General features: G+C 40.0%; 1 protein-coding gene across 1 annotated transcript; it reads left to right on the top strand.

Moving 5' to 3' along the window:
• Nucleotides 1–973: 973 nt before the first annotated feature.
• On the top strand, nucleotides 974–20,200 carry rad23b (RAD23 homolog B, nucleotide excision repair protein). Its single transcript, XM_062553760.1, has 10 exons — nucleotides 974–1,200; nucleotides 2,719–2,800; nucleotides 3,044–3,123; nucleotides 4,225–4,421; nucleotides 5,273–5,319; nucleotides 5,526–5,653; nucleotides 5,752–5,893; nucleotides 7,651–7,778; nucleotides 19,289–19,465; nucleotides 19,575–20,200. The coding sequence occupies exons 1-10, from the start codon at nucleotides 1,135–1,137 to the stop codon at nucleotides 19,689–19,691; spliced, it is 1,164 nt and encodes a 387-aa protein (XP_062409744.1). The 5' UTR covers nucleotides 974–1,134; the 3' UTR covers nucleotides 19,692–20,200.
• The last annotated feature ends 5,993 nt before the right edge of the window (nucleotides 20,201–26,193 follow it).

Below are 26,193 nucleotides of genomic sequence, written 5' to 3'. Positions count from 1 at the left end.
CTGTTTCTGCTTCCAAAAACATCCCCTCCTCTTTTTACTGTGTAAGTGTCAATGTAATAAAGACCCCTGCCACTGAGTCTAAGACAGACTGAAATCAGCTGTGGTTGGCCCAATTTACCCAACATAAATCATCTGTGTGTCAATTATTCAATTGTTTGTTTATTATCAGCTGAGATATTGCTTTTGAATTGATAACATTGCAGAAGCAGAGGTTTTTATAGCCTTATAGCCTGTTTTAACTATTGTGGGATGTTGTGTGTTAACATTCGAAAATAATACAAAAACGATCCATGATTTTGTTGGGAGGTATAGTTTGTCTGTTAAGAAAATGTAAGCATTGTGAAAATGTATTCACTGACTGCATACTGTGTGAAAACAACATGAAATGTGTGAAATGGCCACGAAAGACCGATGCTGTGCTTACTGTGTTTAGAGTTTTGAAAATGTGTCAACTGAATGGACAAACGCTTGTTAGCGATTGAAAAAAAACTGTAAAAAGGACAATCAGGTGAAACCTGGACAGGTGGCAAGTCTGGCAACACTAGGCTAGCACACCCCATTTATAAAAACTTCCTAGAACCTACATTCTAATCAGATTTTGGAGCCAAAATCCTATAGGATTCCAAAGTCTAGGCTCCAAAATCTGATTGATAGGTTTATATAAGATCTATAGATAAGGGACCGTATGAGGCCCTGTTCCCAACTTTCACAAAGAACTGCCTAGCCATTAGATATAGGGACTTTTTCCTTGAAAAAGCACTCGTTAGCCCATTTGAATTTGCTATCTTGAGATTTGAGAAGCGGTCTGATGTTCACCTGGCTGGTGGTAGGCAATATTACTTGCCACTTCACAAGACAGTTTACAATTACATCAGTTTACACATTTACAGAACTCCTAACTCCCCTGATCTGGCAATGACCTAAAGACCACGTGAAATATTCGAGCATTTGCGCATGCCTACTAGTGTACAGGTTGGTTGGTTTGTTTATGCGCTGAAAAAAAAGTGAAAGCGTAATGGCGGCAGGCAGACTGTGATGAGCTAGCAAAATTAGCCAGGAATCCTTACCCAGAGCTTGTAAGAGAACTGAGGGTTGGAGTAGTCATAAGACTATCTTGAAAATATTCTCGTCAAAATGCAGATCACATTGAAAACCCTCCAACAGCAAACCTTTAAAATCGACATTGACGCAGAAGAAACGGTGAGAGCTTGAAACCATGCATTTGTCTGAAGGGGGTGGAGGGACTCTACGATGAGTTAGTTAGCTAGCTAGCTAGCTAGTTAGTTAGCGAACAATTTAACGAATCGTTTCCCTCAGAAACGTAAAAGACTCAAGAGTTCCGCTGTCAACACATGTAAGAGGTCAAGGCTGTGTTCGTTGGGGACCACGCTGCCATTCATTGCACTTTGATTTCACTTTCGTTGATTTCTTATGGGAACTATGTAGCCAGCTAGTAAATACGTGTGGCTAACAGTTCCAGGGTGCAGGCTGAGTAATGCTAGCCTCTAGCCCGACAGCATTTATAATAAGTAGACTAGCAAGCTAATTGTATATTGTAGCCAAGTGGCCCATGTTGCTTAACATAGTTTCACAGTCCTTTAGAGTGCGACTGTCATTCTTTAGAGCGTGAGATACCCTTCTCCATCATATATTAGTCGCTGACTGTGCACAACTAATGCTATATATGTCGGTCTTCACTAGGAGTAAAGTAAACTATGGCATGTTGATGTCGGATTTACTAGCTAGCAGCTAACGTTAACGTTAGCTGTATTGCCATAGCAAGAAGGGTGGATGACTTAGCCTTTTCATTTCTATATTTTAAGTAACTGTAAGTACCTATATTTCGTGTTGTATTGTTGCCATCTCATCGCGTTTTTCAATATTTAAAAAAATATTCAGCCTATTTGTTAGTAACTTTTCAAGCTAAGCAGGATAGCGTCAACGCTAGTATGCTAGCGTTACAGTGGAGGTGTAACCACCATGTTCGTCAGGAAGTCTAATGTCCCCAGCCATTTGGCACGTTTGTCAAGACAGCATGCCACTCGTGCATATGGAATGCCGATGGCCTTAGAAATAAAACCCGCAAAGAACCGATTAGGCTAACTTTGGCTGGAGGAACTTGACTGGGCAATCTTGCATGTGTCGAGGCAATATTTATTTAAAATGAACTTTTAACCATTTAAGCATCATTAATGCGAATCCTACATGGCTCATGTTTTGTGTTGTCATTATGGCAATGCTCGTTTGTTTCAATATCTTGTGTTCCGTCTAATTTGCACCGATTTACCATGATTAGACCTTGTTATCAGTCATTTCAAACTGTCGAAGGCTGTATGTTTAAGATGATCATGCTACACATTTGGCAGGTTTGCTTTACCCTATTTGTTGATATTCACTTACTGTGGGCCAAGACATGCCATTCACTCATTTAACGCCATACATGCACATTCCAATAACGCCTTCATAACTCGTTATGTAGGTTAACGGGTTTGTGTTTGTAGTTGTGGTGTTTTATAGGTATGTTGCCATGCTGTGGGGAAGAATATGTGTCAAAAATAAATTCACCACTAAGATATCATTATAAGACTGAAGTTCTTTTTAGTGTTGCAAATAGTTGCAATACATGGTTGCTTATTCTTATTGAGTAACATTTTGGGAATGCTGGTACCCTGGTGATGAATATATCCTGTTGACCTTTCTTTGTCTTTTGCCCCTCAGGTAAAGGCCTTAAAGGAAAAAATAGAGAATGAGAAGGGAAAGGAGGGTTTTCCAGTTGCAGGACAGAAGTTGATATATGCAGGTATGACCCTCTTTATTTCTCTGTCTCCCTTGTTTTTCTTTTATGAATACACTTTCAGTTTGTGTCAATGTATAATTTCCTCAACTGAATTTTACATTAAGCTGGTCAGAGATGCTGTACTGCATCTGCAAGCCTTGATGAGGCTCATGTGTGATTGGATCGGTTAGGTATGCAGCAGAGTAATGATAGGTAAATTGTCCTGTTCTCAGGTCAAATTTAAATAGATTGTTTTCTTCTTTGTAGGCAAAATCCTTAGCGATGACACAGCTCTGAAGGAATATAAAATAGATGAGAAAAACTTTGTGGTTGTCATGGTAGCAAAGGTAAGTGAATGTCTTTATCAACCTCCACTGAAAGATTTACTACCGGCTCACAACCAAGACTTGAAGTGAAAGTCGTTGATAACTTTGGTCCTAGAGAATCCTGTAATGATACAAATATGGTTTGGAGCTGAAACAGAAAGGGCTAATATGTCCAACAAGGGGGCTAATAGACTTGGTGCTTCAACATTATTGTATTGAGTTTGTATTGGTTGTTTGAAGAGTAAAAAATATCGACCAGTCTTAATGCAAGTCCGGCCCTAAATTGACAGTCGGTCGGGTTACGGCAAACAAAAATATTTCTAAGGATGGCCTGAGGTAAAGGTCAGCACTCTGTGTTGGCTAGTGATATCCCTGTGTGCACAGAGCAGGACCTTGCTCTGTGCTGCCCACTGCCTTGTGGCCTAGGTCATGTTGTGCTGCAACACAACTGAAGCTTGCAAGCTACCTGATGGAGACCCCCGTCCTAGCAAGTTCAACTTGTTGTGTTGCAGCACAGGAAACATGGCACAAATCTAGCGCGACAGAGAATTATTGAACCTTTAGATCATTTCACATCGAAAATCACTGAGCTACTGTATGTCAAAGCGGTAAATCTGAATTGAATGATACATCTCTCCCCAAATGACTAAAATAATAATAAAAAAAAACATGTTATTTACGTTAACTTGCTCACTGTGCATGCACCAACACTAGTGGCATGGCTATCACCATGGTGAGAAGTAGTAAACAGATGGCAAAACATCAGTCATGCTTTTTCCAACAATGCAGTTGGTTACTTGCATTGCAGGAAGGGTTGGGATAATGTAGACAACTGGCATTACAAGCATACATTTCTATTAGGGATTCTTTGAGCGCTGTGTCTGTTTGTGTATTGAGAATGCATAGATGTCTGCTAGATTTTGCAGAGGTTTCAGCGGTGATTATGTTGAACTTGCCTTTTTTTTTAAGGATGAAAGCGTTGCTTTGTTGATGTTAAACAAGGAGTGGAATGTGAGGGACTGTTTAGGATCCGCCTAATTTGATGGCAAGGTTGCTTCATCAGTACCATGGTGATTTTAAACTTGAGATGTAATAGACTTACTGATCTCTCTTGTTCTGCAGCCTAAAGCAGCTTCTGCTGTAGCTCAGCCTTCCCCTGCTACAACAACCACAACTAGCTCCAGCACTACAGCCTCTACTACCCCCTCCAGTGCAGGGGCAACAGCTCCTGAGAACCCTCCGGAGAGTGCACCTAAGGAGGACAAGCCTGCAGATGAGAAGCCTCCCACCAGTGCTGCACCTGCCTCTACACCTACCCGGTATTCACTGTGTTTGGGATATCCTATGTGATGTCAACATCTGGCTTTGTGTTCTATGCTGTTTTGAAAACCTTTTGCATTTAAGTTGAAGGTAGTGTCAGCTACTCTGGAGAAAGCTTGTAGATATTCAAACACAAGTATATTTCTCTCCCTAGTCCTCCTTTAGGCCCCTGCCTGAGGGCTGGTGCTTGACTTGAGATGGTCACTTTCCAGTTTAATACAATGTGTTTCTCTCGTGACAAATACTTTTCTTTGTTCTTCTAACCTCCTTCAACCACCTGGCTGTGTTTTGGCCATTTCTGTTTTGAAAATGTGATTATTGTGTAGTTAAGCACCTTGGCTTGTGTTAGATTTACCCACTCTCATTCATTCCCACTGCCCCTTTGTCCATCTTGCCTCTCCTTTCCTCAGTTGCTGATTTACTGGAGTGGTGTGTGATTTGGTCCAAGCCATGTTGTTTCTGAGTTAGAGCTGTGTAAAAACAATGTTTTTTATTCTGAGAATACAGAACAGACAGCTAGTGGACCATCAGGAGATATCTTCCTGAATTTGGCAAAAACTGAATTGGGTTAAAATCGCTGACTGCTCCTTTCATCTGGTCATATCTATCTATTTATTCTAGTTGGTTAATTTATCGATTTCAGTCAGACTTTTGTTGATTCAGTTGTAAGTATGTGGAGGGAGGAATACAGATAGATAGATAGATAGATAGATAGATAGACAGATACTTTATTGATCCCCCCAAGGGGAAATTCAAGGTCTTTTATGGAGTCAATTAGAAAATGTCTTTGGACTATATATAAAATAATTATTTAATATATAATTTTTTTGTTTTTACTTATCTATTACAGATCTTCAGCAAATGTTAATATATTTGAAGAAGCAACATCTGCATTGGGTGAGTAGAGAGAAATAGCTTGTTCATGTCAGGTCCTTGTTTCTTCATCCTTGTAACTATTCTTGACAAACAATAGCTATTATGTTATTGTTTTCCCTACAAAAATCCTTAAATTGTTCCTTGTGTATTTCAAAGATTTTTAACACTAGATTTTAGTCTCCATGTGGCTTTGCTCTGTTTGCACCCATTAACCTTTTGTCTTTCAGTGACAGGCCAGTCATATGAGAACATGGTGACTGAGATCATGCTAATGGGCTATGAAAGAGAGCAAGTGATTTCCGCACTAAGAGCCAGCTTTAATAACCCAGACAGAGCTGTGGAGTACCTGCTTACGGTGAGAAATGAAATATGTTTTCTATTTAAAGATCCATGTTCACACTTGGTAAACCCCAGACTGTAAGTTCTTTTGTATTATTCTTATTATCTTGTTAGGGCATCCCAGTGGGGGAGGGGGAGAGTAATCCTGGTGCTGAGCAGGTCAGTCCTGCTGGGGGGGGCACCCCAGCTGTCTCCACTGGAGCCCTTTCTTCCCCTACAAGCACAGCTCCCTCACAGCCTGTGGCTGCATCTGGAGGTGAGAGACACACACACACACACTCACACTCACACACACACACAGGCCCTTTCCGAAACGGATCCCTAAACCCTAGTCCTACACACTTCCACTTCGTTTGCGCGTTCACGCGAGGGTCCGCCACATTAAGTATCATCCAAAACGAATTTTGAGACGAGTGAAGTGCCTAGGGAGAGGGGCTACCACGCCTCCAGGAGCAAGTCAGCATTGATGCTGTCTTGAAACGCAGGTGCAACCGTTTTCAAGTGTTCGTGCAGCTCGCGTATCTCCCTGCCAGTTGTTTTTTGGTCCGTGTGACAGCATTTACAGACAAAGGCGTGTTTTAAGCTACATTGTAACAACTCATGTTTAGTTTGATACTCAGTAAAATGTGCAAGATCGTACAGAAGTAGGCTGTAATATTTAAACACATGTGCAGGTCGCATTTACAGCACTTTTATAATTTGATGTTAAATAAAGCATAAAATGCAACTCCTCACTCATAGTAATGAAAGGAGAGAAGAGGGATGTATATCCTAATACACAGGGGTGTCCAGAACATCTTAATTGGCGATTTAATATATATTGGCTTTATAATTTCTATGAAAACGAATATGACGTCAACTTCCTTCTCCCTTCAAGCGCATCCGAAATGTAGCGCTGTTTTAACCCCCTAACCCTTCAAATGCGAGTGTTCTCCGCACCCACGAGTGGACTTGAAAAGGAAGTTCACTCGCTAACCGAGTCGAAGTGAGTAGGGATCCGTTTCGGAAAGGGCCACACACTCACACACTTTCTTGCAGCTCTTGACTACTTCCTGAAAGTATGTAAATGAGACAACTGAACCCAGTGGAGGGTGTACTGATTTGTAGGGTCATTTTTCGCACTTGAATGACGGGACATAAACATGAGATGCCCTATACTGAAAATGTACCATTGCTATTGAATATTTGTAGCCTGACAACGTCATACTCACAATTCTGGTCAGAATGTGAGTCTGAAACTAATCCATTGGGCTGTGATTATGGAGTGTGTTTCAACCGATACAGGGTGGCGGGATGGCTCTGCACTCATTAGATAGACCTAACCAAACAGAGCAACGAAATAGCCTATTAGCTTGCATCTGCTGGTCTGGTTCGAAAGTTGTCAGCGCTGTCAGTATCTTGTACAACACCCGATAGCGAAATCAAAGACGACAAAATATGAAGCAGGGTAGGCTATTTGGGAAAACATTTCCCCTCCTTCGGTATTAAAAATAATTCCTTCAAATCGTACTACAAAAATGCAATGAGCACCTGGGGAAGGGTGTCATTAACCCAGTGAGCAAGTAGACATTTCAAACAAACGGGAACATCACACAAACATGCTGTTTTACTTTGATGAAAGTGAAACCAGAGTTTTCCCGCCTAAGTGTTCAGAAATAGTCGTATGATAATCTGGATAAAACCTCTGTTTTCATGTAGGCTAAATGAAAGGCCAAACTCCATGGAAATGACATGCATTCATAGCCACAGTGTTTCTGTTCCATCAAAATCAACCTAAGCGTGATCGTCAATTGGTGCTCATCTGTCCATCATCGTGTAAAACCCGCCCTGACATTTTGATTGGTCCGGAGAGATCTGTACAGCTGTATAGTAGCAGCCCAACCAGGGGGTCAGGATTTGACTGATTTGATTTGATTTATTTGCATTTCCTTTGGTAATTGAAGCATTGAGAAAAGGTTGTCAGGCATATTTCATTTGTACATGTTCTTGTTTATGTGATGTATGATCTCCCAGCCAATCCCCTTGAATTCCTGAGGAACCAGCCCCAGTTTCAACAGATGCGGCAGATCATCCAGCAGAACCCCTCACTGCTACCAGCTCTCTTGCAACAGATAGGCAGGGAGAACCCTCAGCTTCTGCAGGTATGAACACTCATTACTTTCTCACATAATTTCATCTTCCTCCAGAGACCATAATCAGTAATGAAGACTTTATTGTACACGCTGCCACGTCCCTCAGACTGGAGAGAAAAATAGAGTAAAAACCATCTTTGTACTCTTAAGGTCCAGAGATTCCACAATAATCATAAGAAGAGCAGTCATTTTCTTGCGTTCTGTTGTTTGCAATCATCCAAACACAGGTGGCAGAATGCTGCCCTAGTGCATGCGTTCACATAGGCTGTCGGCATTGCAACACATAAGGCTCTGTGAATGTTATCCAATCATGACGGGAGTTTGACATTAGACTGCATATGGCCCGTCATTTACATGCTAGCCCGATCTATCTGACACTGCACCAGTGACAAATGCTGTTTTTTTTATTATTATTGTTATTATTGCACTGTCAATATCTTGTACAACAGATGTTATAGTGATATCTAGACATATAGCTTCTCCAGCGACAGCCCCTTTGTTGTAAACAAAATCAACCAAAGTGCGCTCAAGTGATATGAATGACTAGGCACCGTTGCTGACATATCTATGGTAGCTCATCTATCCATCATCGTGTAGAAGATTTGATTGGTCCACACAGTTCTCAAGTGTTCATAGAGGCTTCTCAATGGAAGAAGTCCAGATCAAATTTCCCGACCTCAAATTTTGTGGCCGGGGTTATAGTTGGCCTGGCTTCCATGTTAGTGGCATGTTTCAATCTACTCTGCTTCTAGGTCACGTCTAACATTCCTGCTTTGCCATTCACCTACTACCTTTGCCTCTGAGATGGGGCTGCACAATGTATCGAATTTTAATCACGATCACGATATTGGCTTCCCGCGATCAAATTTGCGTCATTCCGTCCATAGAACGATGCATATTAAAGATCCTCCGCTTTAACACCTCTCTAGTGTTTTTTCAAAGCCACTCTAGAGCTCCGTAAACCACTGTCTGATCACGTGCCTCCATGAGCCAATGAGCGTTGCTCCCTGCACCGCGCAGTTTAGTTTCTAGATGTAGACACTAGTCACAGAGGATAAAGTAACGTGGTTAACATACCACAGCAGGTAGCAGTCGCAGTGTTTCCCACACATAGACGAATTTGTGGCCGTGCGACACAGATTCAACGCCGGCCACCACATATTGCGTTTCGTTATTAATTTAATTTTTAAGGCTATTAAAAACACGCATCGTATTGGCTGCATTTCCCCTTTCCTCCTTTCTCTCTGTCACTCACGCATCTCTCTCTCACACACACACGCACACACACACACACCCTCCGTGCTCACCGCGTCTCCATTTAAATCATCTCTGGAAACGTGGAAGCTTTGCCTAATCAGGAACTTTTTGAGAGTGCGACTGACAAAAAATCTATGTCGCAATGGTGCACCTGACGCTGCTTGGGTGAAAGCATATCTTTCGCAAGTTTTCATTGTAGACTATGCGTGCAACTTTACCTAACAGAAGGCCTATAAAAGTAAACCCCCTCGCCTTGGCCCGCTTTCTCTCGCTCTCCCTCTCGTGCGCACTCAATGGACACCCGCCCCTCGACATGCACATTTAATCCGAATAAAACATTCACAATATTGAAAGCAATGACGCTAGGGATGCACGATATTGCATTTTAGTCGATATCCGATATGCTGATATTTACAAGCTCATTTTGGCCGATTGTCGATACCGAGATATATATATATATATATATATATATATATATATATATTAATGTCCCATATCTACAGCAAGTACCCTATCGTAATAACAGATTAATTATAGTACCGGAGAGACATTTCAATAATTGAAAAGCAGAGGGGTATATATATATATATATATACCCCTCGGCAAATACATCCTTCTTTAAAATGAATGACTTGAGTGCTTCTTTCTGCTCAACCTTCAAAGAAAAGCTCAAGTCTAACTCTTCCAAAGCCGATTCAAACGAGCGCGCTTTGTTAGCCTCATCCATCTTTTGTTTTTCTCTATGGTTGTGCAACACGGTCTCACACCCAACTCGTCGAACGAGGACGCATGGTCCAGCCCCCTGGCGTCAATATCGGAAGCCGAAGGTGAGCTAAGCCGGGCTCAAGGACTCCGTACACAGATAGAGCGTTCTGATTGGCTAGGCTGGCCTGGAGCCTAGTGCAGGCTTGGCCTCAACGGTGCGACCCTAGACCATCCCGCTAGGCAAAAATATTTTTGGCCGTTAGGGTGCGTCTAGATTTCTAGGCTAGTTCGGGTCCTCTTCTCAGGAGGATCCCCGTACTGTCTTTGCCACTGCCATCCATTTCATTCAAGACTTTCAGAAGTAGGTCGCGAACACTGCTCTTCTCGTCCAGATCGAAGTAGCGATCTTTGTAACGCACATCAAGCATTGTTGCAACCGAATAAAGTGCCTCACGTTGCACATCGTTAAAGCGCTTAGTGAGAGCTTCCAACAGGGTAAGTTTGGCGAAGAGTGATCATATTTTCAAGAATTCCCCACTGACGCAGGGAGCTCGAGATCCGCGGCATATGCACCCAATGCCCTCTTCTGTTCGACTAGGCTCTGCATCATATAGTATGTCGAATTCCATCTAGTCACGACATCCTGTTGAAGTCGTTTTATTGGCATGCCGAGCTCCCGCTGTACATCTTCTAAGCGACTGTATGCAACCTGAGAGTGCTTGAAATGGCCCACTATTCTCCTTCCCACAGCCACAACATCCACAATGCTACGCTGAGACAGGACACCTTCATGAACAACCAATGCAGCGTGTGCGCCATGCATGGGAGACTTGGCACACCATAGTCCACCAGTGCTTTTGCCATGTTGAGCGCATTGTCTCTTTAGCTATTTTCCATTTCTCGAACATACCGTCAAAAGCGGATGCTAACGCAGCTGCTGTGGGAGAACCGGAGCACTCCTGAGATTGTAGTAGGGCCTTTTTAAGTATGAAATCTTTATCGATCCATTGAGCTGTGAGACTCAACATGCTGACAGGGCTCACACTAGATGTTCAGATGTCCGTAGTAAAAATTATATCGGTGGCATCACTGAGGAGCTTCTCTATGTAACTGTAGACCGCACTTTGGAGTTCTGGTAAGGCCACATCAGAAAAATAACGACGGCTAGGCATAGCGTAATGTGGCTCTAAGTGCATCATTAGCCTACTGAAGCCAACATCTTCCACCACACTGAATGGTTGATTATCAAGAGCAATAAACTCAATGATTTTGGGTGGTCGTTGGTATATTTCTTAGCTTTGTCAAATGTTAGAGGCTGCTGGCAGGTCTTCGCTGGCGCAGGTTTTTCAGGCTTAGATTTCAGAAATGCCTCGTATAAGTCAGGATGGTGGACTTTAAGATGAGAAATTAAGTTCGTAGTGTTAAAGGAGTGTCTCCTCGCATCACTGACAATTTACAATCTCCGCAAATAGCCATTTTGACATCTTCCTCTGATACTGTGAAGTACTGCCACACAGCCGACATGTTGAATTACGTTGGTGGCGCTCATACTAACCTAAACATTTCTTGACATGCGCATCATTTGCACGTCACCTTATCGGCCAGGAATATCGGCAGAAATGTTCATATCTGCAGATGGCAATAATTAAGTTTTAAAGCTATTATCGGACGATACCGATGCCGTGCCGATAATATCGTGCATCCCTAAATGACGCATAGAAGACTAGCTAAATTATTATTAAATCCGTTTAGCATAAATAATTAGCATGCTGCACAGATTTTATTAAAACTCTTGCATCTCAATACCAATGTTTTCCAACTCCAAAACTCAAAAGGGCCTGTCCCAAGGAGAACAAGTGTTAGCCTACCTTGAAACTTAAACACACGTGGGGAAACTGAACAGTCCAACCAGTAGACTAAGCTAGCCAACTATAGCCTATTTTGTTTACAATATTTTGAGGCTTCAACCAGACAGCTAAATTAAAGAGGTGGAGTTGTATATGAACTGTAGGCTATAATCTGCATAAAGTTTGCTGTTATGAATATCAGAAATTAAGGATTTTCTCTTTTTATATATCTTTTTATATTATATTATATAGATAAAAAAAAAATCCAAGGTAAATAAAAAATCCAAACACCGTTATAATAAGCCTATGACAATAAAATTAGTTTTGGTTAAAATCAACAAATAATCGTGATATCAATATTGCTCAAAATAATCGTGATAATCATTTTGGCCATTATCGTGCAGCCCTTCTCTGGCATAATGAGAGCTGCTAAGACCTCTGCTGTGTTATGCACAACTTTCCACATTGAATTTGTTTTCAAGGAAACATGGAAACCTGTTTTTACCTTGGCTTTGTTGAATAAGGAAAATTTGGTGCCTGGCCACAGACATGGTTGTTTCCTCCTTCATATGCAAGTATTGGACTGAATTATTGGAAATCTGTAATAAGACAGAGGCCCTGAGTTTGGCACCGATATCTACATATCTCCGGCAATATGGGAAGTTCGGGAAAAGCCAAGTCGACAGACTTTAAAATGTTTGAGACCTCTCTGGTGGATTCGAATTAAATAATTAATGGTTTGAATTTGAATAAACCAATTGCATGCAACAGCGTTCAATTATTATGGCTCTATTGGCAAATAAATCAACATCCCTTTATGATGAGAACAGGATATTCTGCCATCCTATGTAAAATCATTAGGACCGTAGGAGTAAGCCTAGGATATTGGCAAAATACCTATACCATATTGGCTGCAAATAGCCCATCATTCGTAAGGTTGGGTATCGTTGAGTTTTATCTGATACCTGTGCTAAATCGATACTTTTAAAACAGTGCCATGCTTGAACCGGAACTTTATTTTTACAATAAAATGGTCTAAAGCATGAAGAGGCTATATGCACAGAAGGCTATTCAGGTTCGTAATTTTTTTTGTTGGCTTGCCATGGAACTGCCAGATCGTGCAACGGCATTTCCAAGTCACATAATCTAACGTTGAAGGATTCAGTGTGTTCCAAAATGCTAACATAGGCTTCCCCCTGTCAGAGCAGCTTAATTAGCGATAACGTACGGAGATGGTTCTGTAGCCTCTTTGACAGCTCAGGGATATCAATGAGGTATGTTTGTAACCTACATATGGTGTCGCCATCTAGCATTTAGCATCATTGTGATGCTATATGGGCCTCATTCACTTGAAAGATTAATGTCATGTCAACACTGAAAAAAGTTTCCGCATTACAACTTTGCTGATATCATTTCAAATAGATTTTAGTTGGTGCATTAGCAAGGTTATTGTGTAAAGTATGCTATACTGTTGATGTTTCATAGGCTTTTGCGTAGTTACTGCTAGATTTTGACTAGACCTTGTGATCTTACTTTAAAGTAAGCTACTTGACATGGGCTCACGCAAGCTCTCAAACACTGTCCACTAATCTACGTAGTGCATTTAAGCTTATACATCTAGTGTTCATGTTAGCACCACATCCAGATACATTTAGCTATCAGAGCAAGACGTTAGAGATGGCGCATGACAAACAGTGATTCCTCATATTATTATTATTATTATTATTATTATTATTTTATTATTATTATTATTATTTTTTTTTAAAAAGTTCCAGATATTTAAGTGACACCGAAATCCACGTGGTTATTCCATGTGGTTACTACAAGTTGCATCTGCACCGGTGCCATATTAGAACAGTGTTTCGGAGCCCAACTCTAGATGTGGCTGTGTAGACTGTAACAACTGTGCTTTGCAGTGTTATAACTGCTGTAGTCTACATTATTGTTTGCAATGTATGGATAGTTTGGAAACCACTGCAGCTGCAATTGTCAATATCGCATAAGTTTAATTGTGCCATGCCATCATATTTTATAGGCTTCATTACAGTGCATGCAAATGCACTGTACTGTTCTTCCAAGGCTTCTTCTTATTACAGTGCATGAAAATGCACTGTACTGTTCTTCCAAAACTTCTTCTTCTTCTTCTTCTTATTATTCCGCTGATCAAATTCATTTTTTCTATTCAGCTTGAACCGTTTAACCTAGAAACTTCATTCAAACGTTGCAACGTAGGTCTTCAATAGGGGCATGCTGCTAAGTATTTTTCAACTTTGTAACTTTTATACTTTTTAAACTAAAAATTTAAAACTATTAAAAATTTCCCCATAGACTTAACATTGGCCTCTATGACATCACAGTCGGATCGTTAAGCAATTAGAATCTTATGCCAGGTGGCCAGCCCCACCTGCAGCAGCTCTCTCTCTCTCTCAGGCTTTAAGCATACAATCTCTCTGTGAAGACTACATATCCTGTTAACTGTTTCCTCTTTCCACAACTGTTTCAAAATAAAAGTTCTCACTGCAATAATACACTATTAAATCATTTAACCATTGAAACTACTCAACTATTTAACTGTTCAACCATTCCAACTGTCAGCTATCATCAACTATGCCTCCAGTCAACTACATGAGACCTCCATGTACCTAGCAACCAACATAGCAACCATTAAAATCAAGCGTTTATGACCGTTTCCATAGCAACCAACATGATTTTACTACAGTAACTTCTTTATTCCCGATAGTGGCAGCATGGATACCCTATCAACGAATGTTTCAAAATAGAAGTCCTCAGTAGCAAGTTAGCTAGTTAGCATGGTTAGCATAGTTAGCATTGTTAGCATATTTAGCATTTTTAACATAGCTGCTAGAAATGATTAGCTAAGTTAGCTAATCAACCTAGTTAGCATGGTTAGCATAGTTAGCATTGTTAGCATTTTTAGCATAGCTGCTAGAAATGATTAGCTAAGTTAGCTAATCAACCTAGTTAGCATTGTTAGCATAACTGTTAGAAATTATTAGCTAAGTTAGCTAATCAACCTGGTTTGCATAGTTAGCATAGTTAGCATTTTTAGCATAACTGATAGAAATCATTAGCTAGGTTAGCTAATCAACCTGGTTAACATTGTTAACATAGTTAACATTGTTATTATTGTTAGCATTTTTACCATAACTGTTATAAATCATTAGCTAAGTAAACCAATCAACCTGGTTATCATTGTTAACATAGTTAGATAACATTTTAACATACCTTTTAGAAATCATTAGTTAAGTTACAACTGGAATGTTTAAGCTTTAAACTGTCTAACTTCACACATCAACTGTCTTTAAACTATGCAACCACCATGTTTACCCTAGCTACACCTTAGTAACCATATCTACATTATCTATCTATATATTTTTGCATTTTCATGCACTGGTAATTCCTTGGAATTGCATTTCTAGTTATTATTATTCCGCTGATCAAATTCATTTTTTCTATTCAGCTTGAACCGTTTAACTTAGAAACTTCATTCAAACGTCGCAACGTAGGTCTTAAATAGGGGAAGGCTGCTAAGTATTTTTCAACTTTGTAACTTTTATACTTTTTAAACTATAAATTAAAAACTATTACAAATTTCCCCATAGACTTAACATTGGCCTCTATGACATCACAATCGGATCATTAAGCAATTAGAATCTTATGCCAGGTGGCCAGCCCCACCTGCAGCAGCTCTCTCTCTCTCTCAGGCTACATACACTGGCTCTCTTAAGACTAGACAGTTAAATTGATTACACCTGTATCTGTATCCACTACTCTCAGTAGAGAGCTGTGTCTCTCCAGTCTACAAGAATATAAGGCACATTCCATCCAACTTTCTATCCATTCATCTTCTTCAGACCATTCACTCATCCACCCATTAAACTGTCTATCAACATCTATTAAACAATCTGCCTATCAACATCCATTAAACTCTCTGTCTATCAACATTAATTAGACTATCTACATTCAACTTTTAAATGATTTACTCTGTCTCAGGCTTTAAGCACACTCTCTCTTAAGACTAGCCAGTTAAATTGATTACACCTGTATCAACTACTCTCAGAGAGCTGTATCAGTGTCTCTCTTAACAAGAATATAAGGCACATTCCATCCAACCATCTATCCATTCATCTTCTTCAGACCATTCACTCATCCACCCATTAAACTGTCAATCAATATCTATTAAACAATCTGCCTATCAACATCCATTAAACATTCTGTCTATCAACATTAATTAGACTATCTACATACAACTTTCAAAGTATTTACTGTGGGTGCCTCTCAAGCAGCGTTTATATGTCCTACCTCGCTCCTCGATCCTCAATGATCTACATAAAGAAAGATAGAAGAAGGGCTAGACTATCCCATTGTTGCCGCTCCATCATTCTTTATGTAGATCAGTGAGGATCGAGGAGCGAGAGAGGACGCGTAAACGCTATATGAGAGGCACCTTCTGTCTCAGGCTTTAAGCATACAATCTCATTTAGACTACAGATTCTGTTTCACTACTTCCTCTGTCCACAACTGTTTCAAAATAAAGGTCCTCACTGCAATAATACACTATTAAATCATTTAACCATTGTAACTACTCAACTATTTAACTGTTCAACCATTCCAACTGTCAGTTATCAACTATGCCTCCAGTCAACTACACGAAACCTCCATGTACCTAGCAATCAACATACCAACCATTAAAATTAAGCGTTTATGACCGTTTCCATAGCAACCAACATGATTATGCTGCAGTAACTTCTTGCTTCCTGATAGTGGCCACCATGGATACCCTAGCAACAAATGTTTCAAAATAAAAGTCCTCACTAGCAAGTTAGCTAGTTAGCATGGTTAGCATAGTTAACATTGTTAGCATAGTTAGCATTTTTAGCATAACTGCAAAAAACATCTAACTAAGTTAGCTAATCAACCTGGTTAGCATTGTTAGCAATTTTAGCATTGTTAGCATTTTTAGCATTATTGCTAGAAATCATCAGTCAAGTTAGCTAATCAACCTGGTTAGCATTGTTAGTTTAAGTTAGCATTGTTACCATAGTTAGCATTGCTAGCATAGTTAGCATTTTTAGCATAACTGCTAGAAATCATTAGCTAAGTTAGCTAATCAACCTGGTTAACACTGTGAGCATAGTTAGCATAGTTAACCTTTTTACCATTACTGCATGAAATCAGTAGCTAAGTTAACCAATCAACCTGGTTATCATTGTTACCATAGTTAACATTTTAACATGAATAGAAATCAGCAAATCAAAATGTTTCAGCTTTAAACTGTCTACCTTCACACTATCAACTCTCTGTAAACTATGCAACCACCATATTTACCCTAGCTACACCTTGGTAACCATATCTACATTATCTATCTATTTTTGCATTTCATGCACTGGTAATTCCTTGGAATTGCATTTCTAGTGTTGTAGTTGACGTCTTTAGCCATACTGTAAAATAACACCAAAATAACAGCCCTCTACGGAGCAAAGATTCTTTATTTTTCCCAATGTAATGTAGCTGAATTGCTGAAGACTGCATAGGCCATTTGCATAGATCACATTTCGACTTGAGTTTGGCCATGGAGTTTACCATGAGTGGCGCAAGGCTGGCAGGCAAAATTAAAGTCTAGTTAGGTCACTATTGCTATAATGCTTCCCTTGCAAAAAAATATATTGCAGTTATGAGGCAGTGGTACTGCAGTACAAATCAAGTACAGTGCTACAATGCAATTAGTAGGAAATGTATGGAATTAAATTAGACTCATAAGTCTTGTAAGTGTATATCATGTTTTGAAACTGTAGACATTATTTGTAACTGTAAATATTATTTGTACAAGTAATTGTACACTTACAAATCTGCTCTACGGGTACGGATCGGTTTTACAGCTACAGATCATCCTACAGTTACACATATTTTACGATTACAAAAGTATTCTACAATTACAAATCTGTTCTGCATGCACACAGACTTTTGCGCCACTTAAGGGATGAGAACCGTCTCATGTTTTGTGTGTGTGTATCGGGATTTGTAACTGTAAAACTGATTTGTGACTTAAAAATGTTAGTTCTAATCTCCTGTTGTCAAGCTGGCATATCCCAGGATTCTGATGAACGTTAGCAAAGATACTTAAATACGCTTTTTCAACCGTCTCTGACGTTAGCTTTGAAAGATTGCTGTTTTTCTTAGCCTACTGCCACCCAACTAGCTAAAAGCCACCTCCGTCATATGCTAAATGTTACTATGATCTGAACGTCTGTATTTTACAACTTGTATGTAACGTGACAGTGCATTTAAACTTTACAACGAGTTTGGCCATACGGCCAACAAATTGGAACTACTTCATAGCCCTGCGTACATCGAAAGTTAATGCACACCTTATAGAACGCAGGACAATTAGTCCGGCAGCCAAATGCCATAATTTAGGTGAACCTGGTTTTGTCGGTTAAAGTTTTTTTTTTTTGCAGAATTTAGTAGAGTAGATGTACCTCTTTAAGATTTAAGAGGGTGCCCGGTGATATCCCTTGGGCAATTTTGTGTATTAAGCCTTTCTTGTCCAATGTGTTGAATATAAGGCGGATATGGATGAGTTTCCTCTCTCACTCTGAGAACAAATTCTCCACTTCACAAGCATCTACATACACCAAACTTTTCAGTCTTATACCTAACCATCTTTAGAAGGTTTTTGCAGAGGGGTTTGTTGATGTATAATTCTTAGCCTGATTTACATGACATTTTTTTTCAAAAAACATGGCGAAAATTTATTTTTTTAAAGGCTGGTATAGTATTTTCTGATTTACTGAATAACTAAATGAGATATCCATAATTCCCTCTCTAAAATACTTTACATCTCTTATGTCAACAAAATGAAAAACAAAAATTGAAACTGGCTTTGTCCAATGTTCAGATTGTATCTTGTTAAGTTTATGCAAATCAGCGCATATTTAATTACATCATACTTAATTTGCATATTCAAACATTACATTTCAGAAAACTTGTAATACATTTATTTTTCATATTGATCTAAGTAATCAACTGGTGAAGTTTCATAGTGATATCTGCTTGTTAATTTTTTTACCCTATTCACCTGTAGTATATCCGCCTTGCCCAAGGGATATCACCGGGCACCCTCTTAAATCTTAGAGGTACCCATGTCTACTAGATTCTGCAAAAAAAAAAACTTTAACCGACAAAACCAGGTCTGACCCCATGGCTGCCTGACTAAATGGGGAATTCAACCAAGCAGTGGAATAAATATTGTATTGATATTCAACAGATAATATTTAGATATGACTTTTGGTCCATATTGCCCAGCCTTAATTGAGGTTGAAGTTTTTGGAGTGGTGTGAGATCATTGGCTGCAAGTCCTCAAAAATGGGCCATTTTATTCCCCAGACTAATGGGCTTGTGAAATGGCATCTGAGCATGTTTTCGGACAGATCAAAGTTAGCATCAGAGAACAAGGTGAAATACTCCGTTCATTCATTCTGTCACATTTAATATTGTATCAGATATTTCCCCTTTCTGTTGCCCCCTTCCTTGCACCTTCCCCCTAACCTATCCTTCCCCAGCCCAACCCACTCACACCATCTCTTACAGGCGTCATATAAGTGATGAGCAGAAAACTCCCATAGCGTTGGACCTGTTACAGCTTTACATATCCTCTCCTCTAATGGTTCTCCTCATCCTCTGCACCAGCAAATCAGCAGCCATCAGGAGCAGTTCATCCAGATGCTTAATGAACCGGTCCAAGAGGGAGGGCAAGGGGGTGGTGGTGGTGGTGGTGGAGGCGGCAGCAGCGTGGCGGCAGAGGCTGGAGGAGGTCATATGAACTACATCCAGGTTACGCCACAGGAGAAAGAAGCCATTGAGAGGGTAAGAGGATGCCCGTCTACTTTATATGCCTCAAATACTTGACACATCAGAGACCATGTCATAGGTGCAATGAAACCTGAAACCTGTTTGTTTGTTTTATGTTTTCTAGCTAAAAGCCTTGGGATTCCCAGAAGGACTTGTTATACAGGCATACTTTGCTTGTGAGAAGAATGAGAACTTGGCTGCAAACTTCCTTTTACAACAGAACTTTGATGATATTGACTAAAGGGAGACATAATTGTCAATCCCCCCCATCCCCCCTCCCCCCGCTCTTTTTTTTTTTTTTTTGTCAATTTATCATACTGGAGAGAAAAAATGGGCCATCACGCTTTTCATAAATTTGACTCCAATTCACCTGCTTGATAACACTGGATTGTCATCTCCGTCTGTATTCAAGAGCTGCGCTGCTCTCTCAGATCACCACCAATAAGTAAAAATGAACTTGCTTCATTTGATATCAACTGTGTGCTACCTGATTCTTTTTTTATTATTATTATTTAGCGCAGACAAACATTTTTTTTTCTGTCCTTACAAGGAACCTGACGACTGGTTTTTGAGTTGATCGCTGAGCTTGTTCTTCCCAATTGTAGAGGTGGAGCCTAGCTGGGACGTTTGTTATGGCTTCTGCATAAATGTTCCTGTTTGATTTCTCTTTCTCTTTCTCTTTAATTGACCAGTATAGGGATCCAAAATTACTCAAATGCTGTTTAAATGGCAGTAAAGATTTTTAAACAATCACATGTGTTAGTTTTCTGTTCTTTCTTTTAAAAACAAACTACAAAACTTCAAACTCTTCCGTGTAGTGCATGCAGTACATATAAATCTGGCAGCCAACTGCAGTATGAAATTACACTGACATTCTGATGTCCCCTAAGGAATGCAACTTATTTGACTTCATCAAACCCATTAAAGGCATGTATATGGCTCACATAGTTTACTGTAGTCGACAGTTATTGTCTACAATTTGTCATTTTTACAGAGAAATAAAACTTTTCAACATAAATGAAAAATGCCTTGATTTATTTATGGCAGCTTGTTGGCTGTGGTCATTATTTTGAAGTGTATTAATAACGTGACCGCAAACGACTGATGAACTTGATCATTCTAAAATCAGTTTCCCTGCTAGTGAGACTGGTCTCAAGAATAGTTTTTGATATCAGTAGTGAAACCTAGCCTGGGTGAACCGACAAACCTGTTAGCAAATGCAAAGGCATTGACAATGGCCGTGGGTGCCTCTCAACATCTCCTCGATCCTCGAGGTGCGTTCCCACTGATCTATAACTAAAACTGGACTAACCCATTGTTACCGCCAGGGGTTCAGGATTTGACTGATTAGCTTCGCCGATTAGCAAGGCACTTCCTCGTCGCCATTTTCCAGAAAAACATCATGTCCGGTGCCATTTCTCCTCATGCTGATTGGTGGCTGTTCCACTCTCAGCTCATGCACAAGCTTAGTGTGGGTACGAGCTCTCCTTCTGTACCTTACGTCAATCAGTAACCTGGCACTTAATTGGCTAAGTAAAACGGCACCGGAAACAAGCCCCTTGAAACGCCATGTTGAAGCCTGAAAAAATCTTTCAATTTTGGCAATTTTCACTAGCCTAGCATTCCCATTGAATCGAATGGGGGCGGGACTTGTTCACTTTCTCCAGTTCTTATACTAGGTGCGTTTGACTTCTCGAAAATCTGCGCAGATCTGACTTGATGTGATGCATGCTGGGTTAAACACAGTGCATACTGGGACAGACGAAATGCAAACTGGTTAGAAATCATGTCCGACTTCTTGCAGACGCGGTGGGAGTTACCACCGTGACATCATGTCACATGTCCTTAAAATATCGCGGGCGTCTGCGTCGGGTTTCCTTAGCGCAGTTGACTTTTCAGCAACTGCACAGGCTGAAACCCACCCCAGTGACGTCAGTTCAAAGTCGTGATAGGGCTATTTGGAAGGAATCTCCCCATGACGAGTATGATAGGTGTCTCGTTCTGCCTCCTTACGAAAGACTCTAGAGCGGACCAAGATGGATCAGTTCATATATTGGGAACAGCACTGTAGCCAGCGTCTGGGACGACGCTGGAGCTTATCCCTGTGATCCATCTTAATCTGTTCTAGAATCTTTGCTCCTTACGTTAGAATGTGCTAAAATGAACTGAAATCGAAGGGATACCTTCTTATTTGTGATTTCTGGAACAGCGGTAGGCTAGCCTACTGAAAACGTGAGGCTATTTTATGCTGTTGGTTAAATAGATACACACGGAAAACACTTAATATTTAATTAATGTGCTACAATGCAGGCCTGTTAATTGTATGACAACAGTGGTTTATTTAAACCTCATATCAATTTATTTCGTCAGTCATCATGCTCATTTTAATGAGTAAAAAAAGTTATACTATATTTAATACGAAATCCCGCGACATCTCCAGCGAGGTCTCCCGCGAGTGAAGTCAGGCACACGGCAGCGCAGCTGCGTTTGATTTTCGCCCCACCCGCTAAGACTCTCAAGCCCTCGTTGACGTATGAAGCCAGCCTAAGTCAGCCGCAGCTCATCGTGAACGAGCCTACTACCTCCATGGTTGCCGCCCCATCATTCTTTATGTACATCAGTGAGGATCGAGGCCCGAGGTGGTTGGGAGGATGTATAAAAGCCGAATGAGAGGCACCCATAGTCTGCCTTCCGTCCAAACTGCCTCAATTTGATGGCAAACCATATCACGATGGGTGGATTCCAAGCATCTATTTGCGTGCGTCCTCTCTGCTCGGTCCTCCAGCTCATGCCCCGGAAATTGTTCAAAGCTCGGCGTCATCAAGAATAGGCGCATTCAAGTTGACCTCTTGCAGCAGTGAGATCTGCCGGTGACAGCAGGGGCGGGGATACAAACGCTGCTATGAAGTTGTATTCTCTCTACCCTCCGTAGTCTAGATGTGACCATGTGACGAAACATGAGGCACGGACCCTTGTGGATATGAAGAGGCATTTTAACACCTGCACATACGTCAGGGATGTAAAAGCCAATTAGGGCAAAGTCCTGACGTCATGAAGGCAGGTTCTAGGCTCCGCAGTACCTAGAGGGCTGCTGCGCCGCTGCTCAGCAGCCGCCTTGCCCCGCCTTGCTCCCGCGATAAGTTGAGGCCATGTGATATCGACTGCCGAGTCGTAAACACGCCCATCTAGACCATCGTGGACAGATTTTTAACCACGTGCATCTTGAGCTGCGCAGTGATGTGCAGTTTTGCGCCATCACGAACTCGCCTAATGTCTCATTTGTCTCAGTTGCAGCCAGAGGAGGTGAGGTAGGAAAGGTCAATATGTGAGGAAAGAGGAAACACAAGAGCAGCCTATGCAGAAATGTTTCCTGTCAAAATTGTGTGTTCATTGGTCCAAGCTGCGAAGATGAAAAATTCCCTCCCACGTCTATCAACTTTTGGTTTCAAAAGTTGACAGGCGAAAGTTTGTAGTGATTTATTAGTGACAAATGAGTAGATAGACCAAGAAAAGACTTCTACATGCTGAAAATATGAACTACCATGCAAGCGATTTTATAAATCTTCTTGCCTGTCTTCATGTGTTGTATTTAAACAAGTATTCATTCATGTCATCATCATGTTCACTAAGTGAAAATAGTCCATGTTCTTTGGCTTTGGTATGAGTTTATATTGTCTGCCATTTGCAGTTCTAGCCGAAGAGGTGATGCATCAACAGTAATTGACGTCTCTTAAAAGTGATGCGTGAGCCATCTCATTTCTCACATCTGCCTCCTCTTCATTCTTCCATCTCCCTATCGCTCCCTCCTTTAGGACAGAAGGAAGAAATGGAGGGAGGACGGACTAACATTAGCAAAATCCTGGAATTGATCTGTTTCACAGAGTTTGCAAATGCTCTCAAGATCACAGAGGCAGAGAAAGTATGCCATATTTTGATAAACTTCCTAAAAATTATAGAATGTACTAAAAAGGATTGTGTCTGTTGGTAAGCAGAAATCCAGCGGAACAGGTTATTCATTTCCAAGTATATTCATGTGACAAGTCGTCACAAGGCACTTGGACGTTCTCACATCATGCTCACAAGTCAATGCAAAAGAACTACAATTAAATGATAATGCAGTGAACAGATGTGCTCCACTTTCACCTTCTTTTTTTTTTAGTCTCAATCTCAATTTAGTCTTTGAAGTAAAAAGGTGATTTAAGATGAGCTTTACTTTAAACCTTAAGTGAATCCAATTTTTATGTATTATTATTTCTGCTGTGCTAGGGTGTCAGGTTGCATTCTGTGTATTGTCAACAAAGTGAACTGTAGGTGGCAACATTTAGCAGGAAATAAGTATTGCGGCTGTGCTGTTCATGATAACCCGTTTGCAAGCCAATATTCCAAAGGCAGTATAGCACCAGCGTAACACATTTTTGACCAAGTCATAGATTAATTATGTTTGATATGATGCTCTTTAAAAGGTTTTGTAGATTAGTCTCTGCTAGTCCTGTCATTTTAATGTAAATATATTATAATAGGGTGAGGTTTTTAAGAACTCCGAACATTACTTTGAAAATAGTGATCAATAAATATGTAAAAGGTATGGAATGAAAAAATACAAATCTCTTTTAAGACATTTTGGAAACATGTTCAATGTAGAGACTGCTGAGTTGAGCGGTCTAAATCCTCACTGATGCATGAGCTGGAAACCAGTCAGCACATAACATGTTTATACCTTGGTATGCTGTCATGTTTGTAGGGCAGCAAGTGGTTTCACTTACCTTGCCATTTATTCTCTCTGACAGGAGGGAAAAGAATACAATGGTGCCTGGACACACTATATGTATTTTTTTCTCTCCTTCTACATCTGCCCTGCTTTGTACTTTGCTAACTGCCCATCATCACTTAAAAGGCACATCTACATAAAGCAAAATCATCATCAGCATGATGTTCATCTTCACAAAACATGCAACTGTGCTTGGGTAACTGAATGTTTCTCTTGAATAAAATGTACTGTTATTATATTAAATAGAGTTGGACCATAGTGAAGTTCAGGGTTTAATAATATGTGACTGAATACCAAGAGATGGCACTCTGCAAACTTTAAATGAATCAGATTACTTGACAAATAGATCACATTCATCAGTGTTTTATTGTTAATGTCACACATATTTAACACCACTTAATTGAATGACCATGTTTAATTGCATGACAGATTCAAAAGACAAATCCTTATTCCCAAACAACAAAAACATTAGTATTAACATTAGGTAAAGCAGATAGATATCTAGTCACTTTTGTTCAAACAAGTCCAGCAAAACATTTTCTTCCATTAAAGGTGCCAAAGTAAAATCAAACTTTTCATAAAGACAGTTGGAAATAGTTATCATTGAACATTATTATTTAAGCTTCCAAAACAGTTTGTATTTATTTTTGCAGCATTAAAGATGTACTGTAATTTTAGGTGGTCTCTGTCCTCTTGTGGGATTGGCTGACTCCAGTCAAGTAGCATCCACTGGATAGGCTAATGACAACAGAGTAAAGTTGAGTACTCAAATAGTTAATTTACTTTACTAGCACTGTGGTATCATTCTTCTCTGATCAACACACCTCATCTTAGTTTTGCCTGTAACGTATTTTCAGTTATCCTCCACTTGTGTCAGGTGCCTTTCAGATTGTCAGCTTACAGCTTTATTAAACAGTACTCAGCAGTAATGCAACATTGAAATGTTATTATTATAGCATTGGACAAATAGGCAAAAGGAAAAAAAATCAGTGAAAGTGGAATAGTTATGGACAGACAAGCTAGAGATTCTGATGTTCGTATCACACACAGTTGACATCTTCACAAATGGAAAAGCGCTAAAGGCATTTCAAATAATGATTGAAAGTACCCCTTTAAACATGATCATACATTATAGTATAATGGAGCCTTGAAAAACAGGAGTTATAGTGGCAGAAAATGGGCCTTTTACACCTATTAAGGTGTTAAACTCCAATTGTATTCCAGTGGGCATGTTAATCAATATTGGACAGAGTGCCGTCTGAGAACTTTTATAACTAAACCACTGCATAATTAACAATCTTTACTGATAACTCATTGAAATAACAAAAACTTGAAAATGTTTTCTCTTGCCAAATGCTGTAGATACACTCAGTGGCGGTTCTACAGAAAACAAAATGATGGGGAGAGTTGGGGCACAGACTCAGAGTAAACATAAACATTTAAAAGTAAAACAATTAATATGAAAGCCATATATACTAAATTGTGCATTATTATAGCCAAACTGTTTGTGTAAAAAGGAATTCAAAATAGTCGCTTCACAGATAAAGTGCCAAATGTCTTTGTAGGACATCTGAAGCGTAACTTGGTAGATGCAGAGCAACAAGGAAATATTAAGGAGAGAAGTAGCCGATCAGAATGAAGTTTTCCACCATACAGTATATGAGCATACCCATAAACTTGTGTTCATAATGAGAAAAAAATACAAAGAAATGATGGATCTGCCACTGATTTACTGGTGAGCACCAGAAATCTCTTCCTAAACACATGTTAATGTTGGATGTACAAAATGAAATATTGCCTGAATAATTTGGCCATCAAAGCAAAGCAAAGTGTTTGTATTGACTAAGAAAGCAGTTCTACTTGAAGACATGTAATGCAGGCCTGCCCAACTATCACATCTCCGGTGGGACGGCTCATTGGATTCTGGGGGTGGTGGTGGTGGTGGAAGAAATGTGACAAGAAAACCTCATAAAAT

Source organism: Sardina pilchardus, chromosome 14 (genome assembly GCF_963854185.1).
Source record: "Sardina pilchardus chromosome 14, fSarPil1.1, whole genome shotgun sequence".
NCBI classification, from domain to species: domain Eukaryota; kingdom Metazoa; phylum Chordata; class Actinopteri; order Clupeiformes; family Clupeidae; genus Sardina; species Sardina pilchardus.
Note: the sequence above shows the minus strand (reverse complement) of the source record. Positions and strands in the feature narration are given on the sequence as shown.

Bases quoted from the DNA above. Each gene is read 5' to 3' on its own strand.
- rad23b (XM_062553760.1), top strand. From the start codon at position 1,135: ATGCAGATCACATTGAAAACCCTCCAACAGCAAACCTTTAAAATCGAC. The intron at 1,201-2,718 runs GTGAGAGCTTGA...TTTGCCCCTCAG, and splicing joins ACATTGACGCAGAAGAAACG to GTAAAGGCCTTAAAGGAAAA. The intron at 5,894-7,650 runs GTGAGAGACACA...ATGATCTCCCAG, and splicing joins GCCTGTGGCTGCATCTGGAG to CCAATCCCCTTGAATTCCTG.